Consider the following 21,989-nt stretch of genomic DNA (forward strand, 5'->3'; position numbering starts at 1 on the left):
GATTCATCAGCACTGTCTGATTCATGTTTTGACAGCAGGACATGTAATTGACCTCTATGATCGAGCTCAGTCGTGCAGCGTGTTGGTGTTTATGTGTCAATTTGTACTGGTACGTGCGGACGCGGTGGCACAGTGGGTCAATCTGCTGCAGTTTATGTCCTTAATTGGATCGTTTTAGGTTTAGGACAGGGATATGAAACTTTCTCCCTTTCAAACTTCAGTCATCTGCAGCAAGAAGGAATTAGAGGCAAGAGAGCAGAGTGGCCAGTCAACAGTCATTTCTTACAGTGCTCTGGGGAAAATGCACATCGATATCAACATGGATACTTGGCCGATTTTCCTGCATACGGGTCAGGAATAGACACCCCCCGAAGCTTTTTCCTTTAACAATAACATTTCAGAGACTACTTTTCTAACCAGTGAAGAGGAAATAAAGTGTGGAAAACAGGATTACCAAGATACAGTTGGAGCAATCACAGAGAAAGGTGTCAAAGGAACCCCTCTACGTTAGCTGTCTTATGCCTGCCAGGACTATTCTTCCTCACTAACCAAAAAGGAAAATAAAGTATAAATGCACATGAATACTGTATTTTGAGCATTTCGTGATCTGTTATCAAGGACTCCATTTGAAAAAAAAACACACCACAGGTTAGACAGCAATTTTTACAAACAGTTTTAAAAAATTGGGAGTTATGGGTTTACCAAATATTAAATTTTTATTATTGGACTAATAATTTAAGAATAACTCAATTCTGATTGCAATCTGACTCATTTTGGCTGTCATCAGTCTGGCTTACAATGGAAGCTGCTTCTCGTGAGTTGGTGTCTCTGTCAGCCTCAGCTCACTCCATGAAAAGTTCCTCTTCTGAGTATAATAAAGACATTATTGTCTTTAGTATAATAAGGCTGAGAATCTGGAGGCAATCCAAGCACAGTTTTCATAGCCAAACATATTCAATATCTGCTCCTGTAACTGTAAATCATGTCTTTCGTCCATCTTTAACAGATGAATCATTTCAAACTTGGCCCAACCTCATTTAAATATCTCTATATTAATAAAACGTTTGCCCCTTTCCATCAGTTGTCTGATAAAGTTGGATAACCTAAACATAATTTCTTTAGATATTTACAAATCTGTAGCTTTATGAGCAAAACATTCCCTTAGTGTCCAGGTTTTCGATACTTGAACTAGAAAGGAATGATTTCATATACTGTATTTATTCTCAGAATCCTTCCTTTCATCTGGTTTCCCTGAAATCTTTCAAAACACGCCCTTCATAATGCACATAAATCATCTTTTTGGATTAACTCCATTTAAAAGCATGCACCGCCTACATTTATTACGAAGTTTAACATTTCTCAATTTTATAAAGACAAACCTAACTTGTGACAGGTGTTGTCAAGTCCCAGGAAAATCACGTTCATGTTTTGATCTTGCACGGTTTTGCAGCACTTCTGGGAAGAAATTTTAGATCCCGATCAAATATCACTGGAAAACCAGTTGAACCTAATGCTCTGATGGATTGTGTTTTTTTATACTGCCTTTGCTACTTTACTGCCTAAATGTAGAACATGACTAATCTCCCATAGCTCCCCTACATATTCAATGGATAAGAGAAGCTGTTAGTATGTGTTGGATCTGCTCTACCTTTTGAAAAACCAAGGGGCTTCAGACAGAAATTTAACATGATGTGGGACCTTTTTCACAAATACGTTAAACAGTTGGACTTTTCAAATATATCAGATTCTATATGAAGCTTTTTTAAGGCATCGCAGGTTAAGAGTTATTGTTGTTCATGATTTATTTATTTATTTATGGGTTTTATCATTTTTGATATGGATATGTAAATTGGAAAATACAGCAACTTGACATTTGTTTTATGCAACTTGTACAATATCAATAAGGCTGAGCTGGTCTCTTTAAATGAATATACCTGCTCTTCCCACTGCTTAGCTTTGATCACAATTACTCCTCACTTTTGTTGTTGTTTTTTATTGTCCTGTTGCCAAATTCGATACATTAAAACAAAATCAAAGAGTGTTCAAGTTTGATCAGATGATTGTTTTTACAGATAGTCCTGTCCTATCGACTGCACACTTCTATCTGTGAAATCAGTTTTGGGTAAAGGCAAGAGAGGATTTTAAGGACTGGATAATATATAATAATTAGGTTTACATATATACACACACACACACACACACTGATAAACGTGTATTTGTCCACAGGAAAGGCTGAACTCCACTGAAGATAATAGTGGTGCTTGACAGGAGGATCCTTTCCATAGCAAAGAAAAATCCATTCAGAATATAATAGCCTTCAGAACAGAAAGGCCAGATAAGAGTTTGACAAAAAACATCTGAAAAAGCCAGACCAGCTCTGAAACTGGCTCCTTTGCACAGATGAAATGATTGCCTGTGGCAAAATGACTGAAGGAAAGAGAAATGCATGGAGAGGGCTTGGAAAAGCTCATGAACTGAGGCATATTACAACCCCTAGAAAACACACTGAAGAAAGTGTGATACGTGGGCATGTGTGGTCTATCATGGCTCTGGGTCACTAGTGTTAACTGATGATGTTAACAGATGAGTAAACTGTGAGGAGGAGAGTTAAAACTTCTGCTTGGATTCAGCCAAGTACAGCAAAGTTATCTGGACAGCGATTCACGGTATAGACAGACAAACACTGCAGGAACTACCCAGAAGGGTTTTTAAAGGTCATGATGGGCAATTATGCAAAGGCCAGTCAATCAACTCATCTTAACCCAATCAAGCATCGATTACAATGAAGGAAAAACAAAAACACAAGGAAGCAACACAACTGAAGACAGCTTAAGTAAAGGCCTGATCAAGCATCGCAAATCCATAATTTGGTGATGTCAACGGGTCCCAGACTTTCAGCAGCTATTACCTGCAAGGAATTGTCAATAAAGCATTAAAATAACAGTTTAATTTATGATTATGGTAATTTGTCCAATTACATCTAAGTGCCTGAAATGAAAAATGGCTATAACTCTTCAATGCTGCATGCAGTATTTCTGTTAAAAGACAGAGAACATGTGCACTTTAAGCAAATATTCATACTCAATAACTCATATAACTCATATAACTATAGCTTCATGTTCTGGTAAATGGCTAAAATAACTACAAAAAACAAAGTGCCCAGAAATGTGTGGAATTAACTGTATACAGTTCTTCCACAAGCATAGTTGGAAAATATTAGGTTCTTGTTACTGGGTGTACTTTAGAGAATATGATTGGAGCACATAGATGTCAAACATACAGACTGTGGGCCAGAACTAGCAGGCCAAAGGGTCCAATTTGACTCAGTGGGTTGCAGAGGAGGAAGCCATAATTTCTGGACCATTAAGCATTGTGTTGCAGGCTGTTAAGAACGGATCATGTCATAGAATTGCTTGTCCAAAACTATTAATTTTATCTAGGCAGAGGTCTGAGTTTTTGTCAGTTTTACAGCCTTCTTTTGTACCCGCAACCTGCATACCACACAAAGTAGGTAATTAAGCTAAGAAGCTGTGTATGCACATTTCCTTGATTTACAACAGTCACATTACTTTATAATGAAAATAGATTGGCAGAAAGTGGAAAAAAATTAGACACAGTTGAAAATTGCCCTTATTTTTCTTAAGACATGTCAGGCTGTGTCATGGTCCTGGGTTTTAGAGCCAGTGTTTTTTAATTTTGCACTTTCTAGTTCTGTTGGTTGTTCATTTTATCCTGGTTCTTGGTTTACTTTTCATGTATTATTCAGAGATTTTGTGTTATTCCTTTTGCTGGTCAGGGTTTTTTTATTTACACTATATTATTATGTATCATTATTTATTATTTAAACTATAAATGTATTATTTATAGCCACAGAGTGCTATTAGTTTTGCTGTCTAGTTTCTGTTCAGGGTTATAGTTTGTTAATATTGCATTTCTTCCTTCAGTTTATCCTGCCTCCCCCATACTCTCCGGGTCTTCTTACGTCTCCTTCACTGTGTTAATGTTCCTATTTTCAGTTACTTCCTGTTTTATTTTGATAGTGTCTTGTTTCATGTGTGCTGTATTTAGTTTTGCTTCCCTTGTCTTGTTTTCCCCGATTAGTTCCAGCTGTGTACCCCAGTGTTTCCCATTACCCTAGTTATGTAGAGTGTATTTATAGCCTTTGTCTACCCTAAGGGCTTTGTTGCATCTTACTGTTTACACACCTCTGTTTTCCCTCATGGATCTCCAGTTTGGATTTATGGTTTTCACCTGCCTTTGAACTGTCTGCCTGGCCTTAATAAATGTTTGTTTTCTGTTCTTTAATTCTGTGCCTTGAGTCTGCATTGGGTAAATCATTCTAAACATGATCACCCCTCATTTCCTGTTTTGGTTTTTTTTGTGAAATTTCATGAAATTGGTCTTAAGAAATAGTTTTCCTGGTTTTATTAAAAGTTTGTCTTAAGACGTTGTAAGATGTTCACTTATACCTGACACTTGAATCTGACCATTTTCAGAAGACTATTTTTTGTTTGTTAAGCTGCTTAACACTGACCAATGAATCTGACTGCAACAGCTTCATTTATCATTGGTCTCTCCAGAGCCCAAATCTCAACATTACTGAAGCAGTGAAGCATCTTGACAGAGAACAGAAACAAAGGCAAACAACCTCCAAAGAAGCGCTTTGAATGTTCTTCAAGAAGCCCGGAGAACTATTCCTGAAGACTCCTTACTAATTACATGAAAGCTACCTATGAGAGTTCATGCCGTTCAGGTTTCAATAAACTCCTGCACTATTTCCCATTCTTAGCAAAATATAAAGAAAAAGAGGATAGCTCAAGACTTTTGCAAAGTACTGTATGCTTAATTGTTTTCTTGCAAAGAGATAAGTGCATCACTATCATGAAGGAAGACTAATAAAGTACCAAGATTGAAAACTCTTGATCGACCTATCAGATTTATCGTACATTGGTGTTATCGGCTGGTAATTTACCGATCTATCAGTATAAGCATTTTCAACGTCAAATACATGAAAATTTCAAAAGTAAAGTAAACAATAGATACAAGAAATGCCCTTCAACCATTTTATTGGAGTTGATGTCGCATAGTTTGCCCATCAGAGGGCACTCCGCATCTTCCTTGTTGGCAACACACATGTTTGGGAAACCATAAACACAACAACCAAGCAGCAGCTAACAGAACATAAATAATTATGAAAATCTATTATTTGAATGTGGATTTTTAAAATAACCAAATCTTGGCTGGGCATCAAACTGATCAAAATTCCTTAGACTCTCCACTACTTGCCAAACAATATATTAATGAAAATACTCTATCCTCTATACTCTAGGTCATTTATCAGCATTACAGGTGCTAAGTAACCTTTCAACAGAGTCTAAGTGGTTAATCTAGGCTAACTGTCTGATAGCGTTAGCATCATCTTGACTGACATCTTGACAGTAACTATTTGAACCATAATAAAATTCAGAGTCTTCTAAGTGCTGCAAAAATCAAGCAAATCCTATCAGTCGCTCCAGCAGGAAGAAAGCTCCATTCAAAGCATATGAATGTGCTGCATTGCAATGAATCAAAGTTACAGTTTAACTCCGTTCTAAACACAACTCAGTTCCAGTAATAGTGACAGGTGGGGCAGATGGCCCGGCTTGTTATGGAGTCCAACTTTAGTAACAGGAAAAATTAAACCAGTCAGAAAGTTGGAAAGCAGCTGGACACTATACATAGACAAGCGCTTATTAGCATGTGTGTATGCACACAGAGGGTGGACTGTCAATCCAAGAGGTGCCTCTACATGTTCTTGAGTCAGCAAGGCGTAACAATTTTTTCTCTCTCTGTCTCTCTCACTCGCCAAACAAGCAACTGTATGAAACCACAGAATCTCTACCCAAATTCACACACACTCCACCTATTTGTGACTTTGCAGTAGACACACAGAACCCAGAGTGACAGCGACTCAGCCGAGGAGAACGAATGGGGAGCCAATACAGGAAGCAAAGATGACGAGGACGAGACGGACCCTGAAAAAAGGTGTCCGTTTTCAGTCAACACGAGTGAGCACAGTCTGTGTTTGGACAGACAGCAGTCAGCAGAAAAAGCATCGCCCTGTCGCTTGCGGTAACGGTAGATGAGATCAATCGGGGGAGATGGAGGGAATAGAAATGTGAAAGGACAAGGAAGGGAGGAAAAGAGTAATGCACCACAAATAGCCTCTGGCACATGATCATGGAACAACCCATTCTTACATTGTTTGTGTGGCCATTTTACAGACTTTCTTGATTATTTCCTGCATTTATTTATTTATTTTTTGTGATATTCTTCGCTTCCTTTATCAGCCGTGATTTGATACGGGCTGGAGAGAGACAGACTCTTGAGCATGGGATTGTGGGCTCATGGGAACAATATGCTGAAGGAAGATCTTGAAAAACAGTACGGGCAGGCAGCTCCCACTTTATCACAATGAATATGAAGAAATTGTACAAAAAAAACAAACAAACAACAACAAAAACAACAGAAAGGCAGCGATTTGGGCTCTCAATGCGAAAGACATTAATATATTCATGAGCCTCTGCTGCAATCATGTTTCTATGAATGGATTTTTGATTTACCACCATAGCAAGGTTTCACTCCTATGATGAGATCTACGTTTTTAAATGTGAATATGTTTTCTAAGTCAGAAGTGCTGTTGCTACACAAGAAAGTAGAAACCATACATACACCTCTGGGCTTTTTAAGGACAAAACAAATAAATAAATGAATCTTGAAACAAAAATAAGCTCGTCTGAATTCTGCTTTTGCATGTCAGCTGTCAAATCTTTTTATGATCGTATCAGTTGGGCAAGTTCTGCGCTCCGACACTATACGTCTGAAAAAGTAGACGCACACAGACAAAAAAAAGGTACCAGCAGGGAAGTAGAGGAGAGCACACATGGCATCTTAGAGTTGTGGATTCTGCCTCTGAAGGTGTTTCATTCCACATCATCTAAGATCTTAGCAAACTTCTAAGAAAACCCAACAGAAGCACAGGAGGGAAAGGGAGCCAGAGAGTCAACAGAAGAGTAGTGCACTCAAAATTTTAACCACAGAGGGTCTTGTTAGACAAATAGCCGCTCTCGTGTAAGAAAAGATGAACAGTGACAGCTGAAGAGACACACAGGAAAAAAAGAAGAAGAAAAAAAAACAGCCCACCGTGATGCAAAATAAAATGCAGACCTCTTCCAAAACTACAAGGCACTCATAAAGCCCAAGAACACAGATGTGTTTTTATTGTTTTTGGTCTTTACTCCAGAGCACTGGGATATAAAATCACCATTAGTTTTAAGTGCTGAGTTTTGACTTTCAATTCCCCGTCGACCGCTTTATTACATTTGTTTACAACACACCTAAACCCAGTGAGACGGTAATTCTGGACCCATAATCAATTTATGCAGTTTTCTTATCTTCTACAGTTCAGAGCCATAAATCAGTTCACGCATGTTGGTATTAATGTCTCCTTTTTCCCTCTTCTCTATGTTGACAGAATGAAAAGGTCAAACTGGGCCTCGAGAGCAGGGAAGAATTTGGTTGAGCTGATACAAACTTTTTTATTCTCTACACGAGGAGATGATTTTGTAAGCTGTCATCCAGAGACCAATTAGAGAACTGTAACCCAGCAGCTCCAGCAGGAGCAAATGGATAATTCTGTAAAACCTCCCACTTCAACTCTGATTAGGTGAAGAGAAAAGAAAGCAGGAAAAAAAAGGTCTATATCTTATTTCATTTCAAAAGATCCATGCCCATAAAGCAATGTGGTTTCCGTAGACCTGTGAATTGGATGGCTAGCGGGTAAAATTGCAGGCCATAAATAGCTCAAAATCTGCTGCCCTTCACTTGAAAACTGATTTTGCTGACTTTCACCCTAGAAACCCTTCCTCTGTTGAACTGGCAAAAGTTTCTCTGTACTTGCCTCTAATTTGATCACGTGAAGTACATGTATGTGGGAACCATCTGGGAACTAAGCGATCCCTGTGAGAATCTTTTCAAATGAAATGATTTTGCGCACTCATACGCAAAACTTGGTGTAGAACTACACCTATACCGAGCCGTTCAGTGGAACGGCCTTGACTTGTGCAGAAATGTAGCTTGACGGGTATTCCATATCAGACTGGAAAGGAAGAAAAAACCCACTAAATCAGTAGGAAAAGAAAGGTGGCTGCAGACCGATTCTGGCAAAGCAGCACGAGTGAGCGTGCCAAACGCCTGGCTGATGTCTGTGGGTTACATACATCTGCCAAAGACTGACTCCAGCAGAACTAATGAATATCAAATACAATGAGTTTGTGTTAATGTGTCCATTTGCTCTCTGCAACTAACTTTGTTAGTTAATTGAGCTGTTCAAATCAGTGCGAGCTCCCACACTGTACAAAGACTAGGCATGGCCACAATGTCAGTAAACTACCTCACCTGCTGTCGAGGTGGCTGAAATCCAGTAAGTTGAACTCCCTGTTGTCCTGAGAGTGATAGATTGTGTCAACATCCTGGAACAGAGAGGAGGAGGGAAACAAACAATAACAGACAGAGTTTGAGATAGATATGAGACAGTATCATGAAAAATATATTTTCCACCAGAATAGCAATCTACAAAAGGTAATATAGACAACAAACACAAGTGGATTTGTTCTGCGAGTATGCTTTCCTCACCCACTGCACTTCTTCTTTGCAGCCAATACCGTTGTAATCGCAGAGAGCTGCATAAGTCTCAGAAAAACCTCCTGAAAATACGAAGGAGAGGACAACAAGTCAATTCAAACTAGACCATGACAGATCGGAAATGGCAAGGATAGAATGAAGTAGCGGAGAAGACATGGAGAAACGAAGAGGGGAGAGGGTGCAGGCCAGAGATGAAAGAGGGAGTCGAAAAGAGTGAGACAGAGATAGTCAGCTGAGAGGGAGAGATTAGCTGTAAATATTGAGGTGAGATGAAAGTACAGAACCATGAAGGAGCTCTTCTTGTAGATTAATAGGATTACTAGCAGAAAGCAAGTGCATCCAGTAACTTTGGTCTTCTGACCCACTTATGGACAAGTCTCCGAAATGGTTTGGTGTGAGCTACTGAGTCAGCGTGTGAATGGACTCTGAAGTGCTGCATGTATGAATGTGTGTGTGAGATGTGGTTAGAAAGGTAGCAGGGCTCTCACCGCAAGTTTTCTGGGGCTCTAATGATGACTCAGAGTTCGGTGAAAACTTGTGAATCCCATCGGGCATTTCTCCCTCTGCTCGACAAATAGGAGGGCTGAAACAAAGAGAGGAAGGAGATTCAAAGCTAGCTCGTGCTGGCAATGATGACTCCAAAGTGCAGATGTTCAGCCAGTTTAATGCTTGCCATGTCCAACATCTTAGAGCTTCCCAGGCCATCATGTGCAGATTTGAATGAAACACAAGGTACATCTGAAGTTGAATGGAATTATATTCATTTAATATGTAAATTTTTGATTGCAGTTGACTAAACTGTTATCCAGCATTTAAAATTCTATCCTCTTTGTGGGGGAAGATGTGAAAAAACAATTTCAATTTCAACTGACAATAAGAAAAGCTTAATGTGTGAAATGCTTATTAAATAATTAATAATTGTAATTGTATGTACTGCATTCAATCAACAACTGTACATTTGTACTAAAACAAAATTGTAATTGATCTGACTGAAAAGCTCATTTGATGTGAATCATAATTTAAGCAGGATACTTACATTCATGGCAGTCCTCTAAACCATAGTCTAGTCTGGCCTTTATTCATATAATGCAGTAGAGATAAGCCAGGAAATGTGTGGAAAGAGCAGGGACAGGACATTCAGCTAGTGTGCAGCCAACAAACTCAGCTGTTAAAGGCAATAAGTCCATGTGTTAGGCATGCTGTGGTGTAATACTATGACTAAACAACCTCTGACTAAATAAAGACGCCTGCTGCAGAACGCACATAAAGTGAAAATAGCCGAACCTTTCATTTTAGCTAGGATTTCTTTTTATTAGATTGAGCTGATTCAGGTTTCTCCTTGTCAGATTAACCAGCAACAATGGCACCCAGATAAAAATGAGATTTGCCTCATTATAGGGCAGAACAGTGGTGGAATTGTTGGGTTTAAATCCATCAGCAGGCTGGGTACTGTTTGTTTGCATGCATCTCTCCCAGTCCTCCGGCTTCCCCTCACAGTCCAGAGACATGCACATTTAGCTAATTGGTGATGCTAAGTGGCCATAAATGTGATTGTGAGCGTGAATGATCATTTGTCTTCCTGTAATAGACTGGTAACATGTCAACTGGTATAAGCTCCACCCTGCCACAGAGTTAGAGCAGGGTGTCAAACATAAGGCCGAGGGGCCAGTATCTGCCCAGCTAAGACTCCAATCTCCTGACACCTTTGGAAATTTAAAGGCAGGCATAGGTGTTAGACTTTCAACTGTATTTTCATAAGTTTCAGAACTTCCCTGCTATTCATACTACACAAAAGTAATTAAGGTAAACCTCTTAGTTAAACACCTATAGCATTAAAAGTATAGTTAGTTAAGTAGTTATCTTTAATCTGATGTGAAATGAGAGTTTCTTTGATGAAAGTGGGCTGTATGTGGCCCATTGAGATGGTTCACTATAAATCCACGAACCCTGCTGCAACAATAGCTAATAAGTATATTTGTCATCTATATTTTATGGAGAGAGGCACACGGCTGGATTATTAATGAGTATTTTTTGTAATGAGAAGGCCTCTGGTATCAGTTAGAGGTTTGGGGAAAAGTACATTCTAAATATTATACTTCTTTCCTTTGGTGCTGTTGCTAAAGAGTCCTTAAGCAAGACATTGAACTCCCAGTGGCTTAAGTGGAGTACTGTAGTGCCCAAGAGACTATACCAAGACACAAGGATGCACCAAGGTTCGAATTAATGAGTATAACCCTTATTCCCAGCAGGCTCACACCCTGGTAGGTATCATAATGATACATCCTTACACAACGTCCAGTGAAATTAGGACATTAAAAGGGAATTTGACTTAAACATTGAGATCTCAAATGAACTCCTGCAAAACATAGCTCATCCACCTTTTCTACCTTTCTGCCTTATTTGCATCAGAAAGAAACAACAAGTAAGCAGAGCGTGTATGGATGGATCAGAAAGCAAATACTGTGTTCACACATAGTACTGCGGCTGTACCTGCTTTGGCTTTTTGATAGGATTACACCGTTACACTGTGGAATTCAACACACACCATCCTTAATCGCATTTGTCAACAAAATCACACACACAACACCCAACAACATCCGTGACCTTAATCCCTGCCTTATCTCCACAATCATCATCATCCGCCCCAGAGCGTGCATACGTGCACGCTCTCTAGATACTATCTGCATTGTGTACCAATCAGTTACCGGGCCGCACAATTAAACCCACAACACAAGGTTCCTCCCTGTGTTCTCTCCCCTTTCTTTATTTCTCTTTAAATGTCCTCACTGGAAGCAATCATCTGCCGCGGCCCTAATGGAAAAGAGCTATTCTGAACGATGATAAAGTGCAGAGAGGTCAATAGTGGAGCACAGTCAATCCCAGTGCTCTCAGAAATTGTAGATGAGAACTAAGAGAGAGGGAAACAAACTCTGTGCCTTCCTTTCCTCCTCATACATTCTAATGACTGCGGGACAAAAATTTCCGACACTCTGTCTGGGCTTTTCATTGTGTGCATCCTTTGCGCTTTACCGCTTTAGATTAAAGCGTAGAGGACGTTCAGTGCCCGCTGTAGGATTTTCATCGGCATAAGAATGTGTTTCTTTTGACTTCAGGGTTGAGGCGACAGCATCTACTGACTGAAAGTACTACGTAAACAGCGAGAAAACGAAACCGTGCCTCGCGGTAGCAGCCTACTCAGTGTCAGCTGGCAAATTAAGCCCAGTGATTGCTAGGTGTAAGAGTCTACAATGACACAGAAATGGGTTGGAGGGAAACTACTGCAAGATAAGAATGATTTTTGGCTGTTAAAGAGGAAAGCAATCCTAAAGTGAAGCTGCCAACTTGCCAACACACTGTCAAAGTCTGTTAACGTGGGACAACTTGCCTTTGCTGCTCAGCAACATAAAGCACAAAAACAGAAAGCTTCGGCACTTTGCTCGAGGATGGCGACGCTTGACATTGCTTACGCATAAATTGAGTTGTTGAAGACTCTGGAGAGGGCGTAGTTGATGTGGCTGACCATGTGATCCAGCTGTTCCTGGGTCTGCAGCCTCAGCGAGTAGGTGGTCTTGTCTGTATCGATGATTACCTGTATCGACAATGACAGTTTTAATCCCATGAGAGTCAACGCTGCTACGACGGTACAGTTGGCAGGAAGCGCCGCTCTCACCTGGTGTTCTGGGTAGGTGTTCATTGCTCTGATTTCCAAAAAATTGAAGGTGACCTCGACCTGAGAGAAGCAGAGATGCATCACAAGCTCAAACAAAATCCTTATGTTACCTAACCTCAGCTTGTTTTGTTCACAAAATATTGTACAGAATAAAGAAGATTCTAAGTTCTGATGATGCCAATTTGCTCAAAAGGAAAACTCAAATGAAGCTGGAAGCACACACACACACACACACACACACACACACACACACACACCAAGGCTTCTTAAACTTCAGAGAAAACACAGGCTGACCAGTAAAATTACATCTGAAACTGTTCGCTCTCACTCACCACCTATAAGTAGTGGTTAGATGTGCAAATCTGCAGAAAGGGATTATTGACAACATTGTGGATGCCTTCCAATCTAGCTTGAACTGTTATCTTGATCGACTTTGGCGGCAATTCAATAGATCTACTCTAAAATTCAGACTAAATACCTTCTTTTGGAATTTTCTGTTATGTTTGTCCTGCACAAAAGTGTTTCCGCTGCAAGTCAGCTGGTCAGCAGCCTAATCTCTGCCCCAGATTCTTACTACAGCTGTGCATGTGAGAGAGAATCATCGCCCTGATGATTTGTTGACTTGCTTACAACCCTTCTGATCAATTCACTGCTCATCATTTCTAGTGTGCACAGTGCTGTGATGATGGAAAATTATTATGGCCAAACAAATACAATTTGAAATGGGATCACTACTAGTACTGGCTAATAAAAAAACATTTTAAGAAATGTATTTGCAGTCATGCTAGATGAGATACTACTCCTATGTCTGTAGTGATATCACAGACTGTATATTAAAGATGGAAGCCGTTTTGGGGTAAAAAAGTGAAGCCATAAGTCCACTGAATTATTTTACTTAATAATGACCACCAGGAGGCAAAACATTAGTATGATAGTATAGAAACTGAAACAACCCTATTTCTCTTTAAGTTTATGACATCAGTAAAGCTTTTCCAGATGAGTTTCAAGTCTTATTGAACACAACCTCATTTATTTTAAATTAAATTTTGGTCCCATTCAGAGTAATAAAGATAATAAATTGGGTTATCTTTTAGGGTTTCCTATAAGTCACTGATGAATGGCTGTGTAATGTAGCTCGATTTCTTATTCATCCACTTTCAAACCCACAAAGATGGCTGATCAAAATATATTTATGGGCTTAATTAGAACTAATTGGTGGCACCATCTTGACTGCATCCACCTTAAGTGTATTAGCAAAAAGAAAAAAATATGCATTAGGTTAGCTTTGCACAAATAGTGGAAGCAAGGACAAATGGCTAACCTGGCTCTATTAAAAGGCATTACAGTCCTCCTACTTTAACCAATCAAGATGTTCAAAACATAAACTGTAGATAAAAGATGATTAGCACCACCAGGACATCACCCACTGGTTATTAATGTACCAACTTGAAGCGTCAAGTTGAGTGTACCCTGAAGTACACTCCATTTTATTCTCCGCTTTACTCCAGTGGGGACTATTGACACTTAAAAGATCAAGAAATCATAAGGAAAGTGTTTACTGAGATCATTAAGGAAGTGAGAAGTGGGGCTGTTTTCCCCACAGACTTTGACCCAATGAGGCACCACAGGGAGACAGGTTTAAGGCACTACTGGCTTCACTTTTGTGACCCAGAAGTTTGTTGTATCTTTTATATACAGTGTATTGTTGAAACAGCCAGTAGCAAAGGTGACCAGCTGCATCTTAGCTACTGACTGCAAGCTAAAAACTATATTTACATCCTCAAACTGCTGCTTTAGTTTTATCCCACCTGCCCCTCGTCGTCTACATTGTAATTGTCATCATTACTACTATCATCCTATAACATCATCACTGCAGTCATCATCGTTATCTCTTTTCTCCTGCTCTGAAAAGCCTTTGATTTTTTTTTTTTGTCACATTTTCTGCGAATTACCATGAGATCAAGGCTGGCAAGTGAAAGCCATAAAATTCCACTGAGAGCGGGGGAACATTTACCTTGGTGGGCACTTTGACAGCAAAGAGATACAGTCTCCATGTTGCCAGGACCTGAGGGGAGAACACATTTATATTTCTGTCAGACAGCAGGAAATGCAAAATGCAAATCGCAGCAAAAAATAGCACAGCACAAACATCCCATAAAGAGAGCAAATCATCTCCGCAGTTCATCCAAATGGCTCGTAAGTCATGCTAAGCACCCTAGACATTAGTGAGCTAATGACGACAGCACGTGAGCGTGCGTGTGCGTATGTGTGTCAAAGACATATGATGGCGGGACTGCAAGTCATTTCACAGTCCAATTTATCGTGCCAAGTTGTGGTGATGGAACTAAGTAGTACTTATTCAACAGATGCCTCATCGCCCTGGCAAGAATACTGGTGAAATAACAGGGAGAAGACAAAAAAAAGACAGAGGAAGAGTAAGCAAAAAAGAGTTGTGCTTTTGTCAGAAAAAAGCCATTACCATTTAAAAGTGTCTGGGGTAAATTAAGAGAAAGAAAATGTGAATAAATTCACATCTGCCTATGCAATTAATCTCATTCATAATTCAGAAATTCCATAATTAGCATACTCAATACATGCATGCATGCACTGCGCGTCTCTAGCCCTTCCAAGCCGCGTCTCTAACTCTCGACCACTGTCTCCATGCTCTTTTTCAGCCAGCTTTCAAATTCCATTCCTGTCTTGTCCATAATTCCTTCCCTTGCATCCTTTCATTCCTCTGATTTCTCTCTTCATCTCCATGGAAATGTGTTCATTTTCTTGCTTAATCCCTAACCCCCCCTCCCATCTCACAATGTGGCACTGTGTCCTGCCTGGTTTGCTCCCACCTAACACCTCACTCCAACCCCTCTTGCCCTCACCCCTCTCTCCTCCTCCTCCCCCCTTCTCCCAAGTCCCCTGACTCCTTTCCTTTTTCAGTTTTTCTATTCTTTTTTCTGCTCTGTCACTTTCAATTCCTCAAGGCCTCTCTGCGCTGAATGGCTAATGGCGCCCTGCTGAGTAGCAGTGAGAGGAAGAAAGAAAATGAAACATACAAAGAGATACAGGGAGAGAGAGGAGAGATAGAGGAGGCGATAGAAGGGCAGAGACACCACTTTTCCCTCCAAATAATTAAGTCTTCTCCTCCACCATACTTCACCAACTCCCAGCAAAGCTCATCTCACAGATCAACCCTGTGTCTTAAATATATAGGCATCCATAACAGGCTCCAACAGAGAAGAGAGGCTGCACTAAGCTTGATGAGAGGCCTTTGTAGAAGGAGTCCAATCACAGCTCCTCCACAAATTTCCCATATAAATCCAGAGGGAAAGCACACAGAAGGGAGGGGAAAAAGGACAAAAGTTGAGACGCAAATATATATAATGAAGACGTGGATGACAGATGCACCACTATAAAATCCTGCTACCTGACAGAAGGTCTCATCATGTAAACAAAGGCATCAATAATGCAGGCTCACTGATGGGCGCCGATTTGATCCCCCGATGCTGAAGCAAGTCTCTTGCATAGGATTTCTCCTCTCTTGTTATATCATTTACAGGCTATCGAGGCATCATTAAAGACAAATCAATACTCTGGTTATTTTTTGCTTACTTGGCTGGGACGTGTGCAGCAGTGAAGGGAAAATGCACCCAATAATCCTCTACAAAAAAAATAAAAAAAATCCCTGTTGTTTTGAGGTTTTATGAGCCGTCTAATTATGTGTTGTGTAACTTGGACGAGCTGTTGTCTGTGCGTCGCATCGACCGCGTTTAAAGAGAGTCAAAAAGCATGCTGTATTGTTTATAAAGTCGGCGAGGTTCAAGTCTTTTTGCCGTTTGCGAAAAGCAACGGAGACAACAGCCTGTCAGTCTCAATAAGCCTTTCAGTTAGCTTCCTGCATCATTTAACAGCCCACACTATATTGTAGCTAGATAGCAACTGAGTGGTAGACGGTAGTAAGCAATAGTCAGAGTTCCAGAGTAATACTTCAAAGTGCTTCACTTTAATATTTTAGACAGCTTAAACAGAATGGCCCAACGTTCAGAGCTGAGCAGCAGCCAGTCCTGTCAGTCTCCCCACCGCCCCGAAAGCTGTCACCCATATCAATCTGAATGATAATTTATATCTTCTGCTGTAATTGTCACACACGGCTTAGCGGGAGGCTGACATTTTCACAGGTGTACATATTAGTAATTTGTGTGGTGTAGCAGTACCGTAGCAACAGCTGTCGATTAATGAAAGTCAATCAGTGGGAGAAAAAAGGGAGAAAAGGCAAATATTTTGATTGTCAAGTAGAAACTGAAAATTCACATTTTTCCCTTTTTTAATATATTATGTAGTAAGGTGGATAACTCTGGGTTTGTGCTTGGTGGTAAGATTAAAAAGGAAGATAATCACCTTGGGCTTTCATTGTATTGCGAGGGATCTAATGAAAGGAGAAGATAATGTGGCAGAATGATTAACAATGAAAATAACTGGTGGAAGATAGAAGCAAATAAGAGACCATCTTATAGAGTTACGGTGCTGTTTAAATCAATCACTGTTAAGTAGAGATGCACAGATATCCATACCAATGTTGTTTCTCCTTTCTTGTTTGTCTTGTTTGCTTCCTTGGTATACGAGGGAAATTTATAATACAAAAAATAATGTTTAAAGCCTTCTAAAGTCATTAAATTTGCTCAAATTTGTTAAAACAGTCTGACACGGCACACATATCGACCTCTGCCACTCATGAATGTCATCTTATCCGGAAATAACAGGCAACGAGGAAATTATCAGCTGATTGCACCAAAGCCAGGAGGTTATACTTCAACAGCTTCTGATGACACTGTATTCTACAGCAAGTCAGATTATTCAATATTTGTGTATTATCTTTTTCAGTGTTTCACTTCGCAGACAGCCCCTGAGCACTTGTCTTACAACTCAAAGTAAAGAACAATGTTATTGATTCAGGAAGTTTGAATGAGTGAATGTGTTTCTAGCTAAGTAGCAGGTGCGGTGCACTTTGTGCTTTGGGTAGAAAAGCTGCTCTGCTGTGCTTGATCTCTGTATGTGAATTTAAATGAATCAAAAATGGGAATTAATTGTATCTCATCATTATGCAGTTGCATTTGAGCACCCAAAATAAAAACATGGCTTTAAAATACATGTTTTATATATCCATATACATATATATATATATCCATATATATATATATATATATATATATATATATATATATATATATATCCATCAACTGTAACCATCGTACATGAGCGTCTGTCAGTCATGGATGGAGAAGATTACTGTTGGTCCTGTCCGTCCTCTTCCTCGACAATCACATAAATAAATGAGTTGTCCTAAGTAACCAAAAAAGAAAAAGAAAGTCAATAGTTTCTGAAGCAGTTTCTGAAGCATAAAGATAATAAGTATCAGCTGGCACAAGCAGTGACGCTAATGTCAAGTATGATGAGCCAAAAGCAGAATCCTGCCCACCTTGCCCTGACCCCCTCCCACAATAGAAGGTGACATTCTGGCAAACCTTCTATTCCGCAGATCAATCACAAATCCTAAAAGCTGCAGAAAGATTCGTTTTCCACCCAGGAAATCCTCTGAAATGAGATGGTCAACTTTTTTTTTTTTTTGATCTGGTCAGCCAGGCAGACAGCAGGCGACAATCTCTAAAAGTGATGTGGAAGTAACGCGAGAGAACGACTAGAAGGCGAAGATGATGGGGGGTGAGGGGTTGGGGGAGTCCAGAAGTGCCCTTGCGGTGATGGCACGGTGTCAAAGCTCTAGTTCAAAGATCTAGCCAGCAAGCTGGCCCCCGAAGCTCACTGCGGAGGACCGCGTGTACAGTACACGCACAGAGCAACAAACGCATCTCTACACTGCTTTGTGTGTTCGCGTGCACACGCAGCAGAGAGGGCAGAGGGCGGGGGCTTATATTAATCATAAGCTGTCAAGCTCTGGGTCTTGCACTTCAAACGAGATGGCGCAAATCAAAGTGTGTCTCTGGGTCTTGTACGTGTGAATGTGTATGCGTGTGTGTTGCGGCATTGCCTCTGAAGGGAACAAGAAGAGGATCAGTGCCAGATTCGGCCGCCTGCGGTATTTCTGGCTCGGCCACAAGGGCATTTAAAAACAAAAAAACAAAAGACATGCACACAAACACACACCGGGGTGAAAATCAGAAACATTCTATCGCCAATATTTGCATACGTTCAGCGTGCTCCTACAGCACACACTGCTTTTTGACTCTCACACACGTATAATGATGCACAATAGCTTGCTAAGCTGGCTTTGGACTACACTCGTCCCCTCTCTCTCTTTCCCATCCTGTCACACAGAGTCAGCCACCATCACTCAAGTGAACCCAGCATCATAAGAACACAACCCTGCCATCAGTCAATCTGTCAGCTTATGTGTGTGTGCGTATGTGTGTGTGTGTGAGAGAGAGGAGGGTCTGAAAGCACAGATGCCCCAGGTCCTGCTTCGTAAGTGGACTTTAGAGTGGTAGGGAGGGAGAGATACAAAGCTCCGAAACACATCTTGTTCCAAATTCTCTGATAAAAATGGAGTCCTAAATCAAAGAGATAGCACTCTGAAAATGAGAAAGAAAAACTGGGGGAAAAGAGGCAGATAATGGGATGAAGTACTGTAATGTAGATGGGTGACGGAGATGAGAGGATGAGAGGAGAAATAGAGGCTGGAGAGTGGCAGGGATTGGACGAGTGGGTCAAAAGCAATAAAGGGAGGGGAAAATAGTGAAAGCATAAAGCAAGCAAATGCAGGGATGCCGGATGGGACGAGAAATGAGCGCAGGTAAGGAAGGCCAAATGGATGAGGAAAGAAGAGAGGAAAGGAGAGGAGCAGCGGGTACAGTAAGGACTGAGACAATGAGAACGAGGGAGCGAAAGAGAGAAAGCGACTCAATAGAACGGAGAGATAAAAATAGAGGCAGAGTTCCCTTTCAGCCCTGATAACTCACGCGCGCACAAACACTCATTCACACTTTCTCTCGTTCTCGTGGGAGGAGAGAAGGTCAGCAGTCACACTTCATAGCGTCTCCGCCACAGGGTACCAACATGTGTTTATGATAATTGAAAGAAGACTCAGTCCTAATTACAGCTGAGCGCTCGCCACGCACCGTCAGACGGCGAATCTAGAAACTCCACGCTGACAATCTCACAGGGGGAAAAGCCATGAAAGGAAAATGACGGGTGATGCAGTGGTAATGTTTACCATTACACAAGCACGTCGTGTGTTGGCGAGAGTGAAACAACGCTGCGAGCGCCGGCCGTCTCTTTTCCTCCTTTGTACTCGGCTTTCTTTCACAGTCCAACACACAGTTAGATTTTCTGTGCAACAAAGAGTCGTCTTCCAGGCCCAGTTTCACCACGTCAAGTTACATAATTCGGCGAGCATCTCTCGCTTTTGACTTTATTCACCACCGCACGCAATTTTTGCAGCATCAAAAGCAAGTGCTGCAGAATTGGCTCAGTTTTACCATCACAAACACACCGTCCTGTGGGCTCCATTTCTCCAAAACACAAACCACACACAATGGGGGAAATTAAAAAATAAAAAGAGACCTTGTTCTGCTTTCAGCGTACAGCGGGTTTGGAGTTGTAAATACCAAAAACAAGATTCTTTAATTTTTTTGCGCGGATTGCTGCACTTTCACTCTCTGCGCCTACATGTCAAAGATGCCACAGTCACATTCTCGGAAGGCCTTCAAAGATATTCTAGAGCAGGGGTGGGGGAACTCCAGGCCTCAAGGGCCGGTGTCCTGCAGGTTTTAGATGTTTGATCCAACACAGCTTATTTAAATGGCTAAATGACCTCCTCACCATGTCTTGAAGTTCTCCAGAGGCCTAGTAATGAACTAATCATTTGATTCAGGTGTGTTTACCCAGGGTGATAACTAAAACCTGCAGGACACCGATCCCTGAGGCCTGGAGTTTCCCATCCCTGTTCTAGAAAATGATACTCAAACAAGATAGTGAAAATGGTTTTAGTACACAAGTAATAAAAAGGCAACATGTCAAAGCAGGGGTGGGTGGTATAAATGGTATATGGTAGAAATGATATGAATTTGGCCAACGGTAGAGATTTTGACTATACCGCTCTTCCGCAATAGCGCATGTTGCTGCGCAAAATCATCGCAGCGGCTGCAAGCTAGCATGGAGCTTACACGTGGGGAGGAGGAGGTGCTCATAAAGAAGACTGGTGCGACGTTAGTCATATGCACCTGATTTGGGTTTAAGCATTCAGATGTTAAGCAGAAAAATATCATCTGCAAATTATGCCGGGCGACAGTAATAGCGAAGAGACAAAGCACGTTTTGAATATGAGGAAAGCGCCCTCCACAAACGCCCAGTCAGTCAAGTGGAAAGAAAAAAGGTGGCCCTACACACTAGCAGACTCATCTTTTCCAAAGGCACATTTTGCACTTTATCTTCAACAACTTTTTACTTGTATTTTTTTTTATTCAAAAATGTTTACACATTTATCTTCATTTTTATTTGTTATTTAAGAATTTTGTGTTACATTGTTTGGAAAAAGATCTGTTACATCTTAAAAATTATTTGAAAAGTTTTGCACAATAAATGTTATTAAAATGGCATTCTATACTGTTCAGTCATTTTGACATATATACACACACATATACATATATATACACATATATATATATATATATATATACACATATACATATATATATATATACACATATATACATATATATATATACACATATACACATATATACATATATACATATATATATACACATATATACATATATATATATATATACATATATATATATATATACATATATATATATATATATACATATATATATATATATATATACATATATATATATACATATATATATATATATATACACACACACACACACACACACACACACACACATATACATATATATATACACACATATATATATATATACACACACACACATATACATATATATATACACACATATATATACACACACACACATATACATATATATATACACACATATATATATATATATACACACACACACACACACATATATATATACACATATACACACACATATATATATATATATACACATATACACACATATATATACACATATACACACACATATATATATATATATACACATATACACACACATATATATACATATACATACACATATATATATATACATACATACATACATCCCCAGCCCAGGAGCACCCATTTAATCTCAACACAGTATAGCAAAACACTCAGTGCAAGCACAAAAGTTCAGCTACTTAAAGAAAAAACTAACAACAACAGATTTTGTCCCCAACCCTGAGAAGAGACCTCACAGAGGTGTGCTGACCTTTCATAGTGGAATCACTATGAAAGCCTTAAAAGGATACTCCTGTAATATGTTGCAGCCTCATAGCATGGCAGGACTCACAAAAGGCACACTGAACAAAAGCTGTCAGAATAAATGCATATTAGGCTAATGGATTAAGCTAAGAAAAAAAAAAAGCACCTCCATTTACTATAATGCTACTAACAGTCTGTCTCCCTATGATAATCTATCTCTGGATATCCCCATATTTTTCATGCTTCCTGTCAATGTAAGGCAGG

The 21,989-nt window shown here is 40.0% G+C and overlaps 1 protein-coding gene across 5 annotated transcripts in view; it reads right to left on the minus strand.

The window, feature by feature from the left end:
- Window positions 1-21,989, minus strand: part of carmil3 (capping protein regulator and myosin 1 linker 3) — a 95,009-nt gene that overhangs the window by 64,477 nt on the left and 8,543 nt on the right. For all 5 annotated transcript variants that reach the window (XM_084913747.1, XM_084913751.1, XM_084913748.1 and 2 more), the window contains exons 3-8: window positions 14,367-14,417; window positions 12,353-12,412; window positions 12,150-12,271; window positions 9,171-9,265; window positions 8,674-8,744; window positions 8,437-8,510 (exon numbers count right to left, since the gene is read on the minus strand). In XM_084913747.1, coding sequence (XP_084769873.1) covers window positions 8,437-8,510; window positions 8,674-8,744; window positions 9,171-9,265; window positions 12,150-12,271; window positions 12,353-12,412; window positions 14,367-14,417 — 473 coding nt within the window. The remainder of the gene's footprint in view (window positions 1-8,436; window positions 8,511-8,673; window positions 8,745-9,170; window positions 9,266-12,149; window positions 12,272-12,352; window positions 12,413-14,366; window positions 14,418-21,989) is intronic.

The sequence above is a fragment of the Perissodus microlepis genome, chromosome 18, assembly GCF_051167445.1.
Source record: "Perissodus microlepis isolate ML-2025 ecotype Zambia chromosome 18, ASM5116744v1, whole genome shotgun sequence".
NCBI classification, from domain to species: Eukaryota; Metazoa; Chordata; class Actinopteri; order Cichliformes; family Cichlidae; genus Perissodus; species Perissodus microlepis.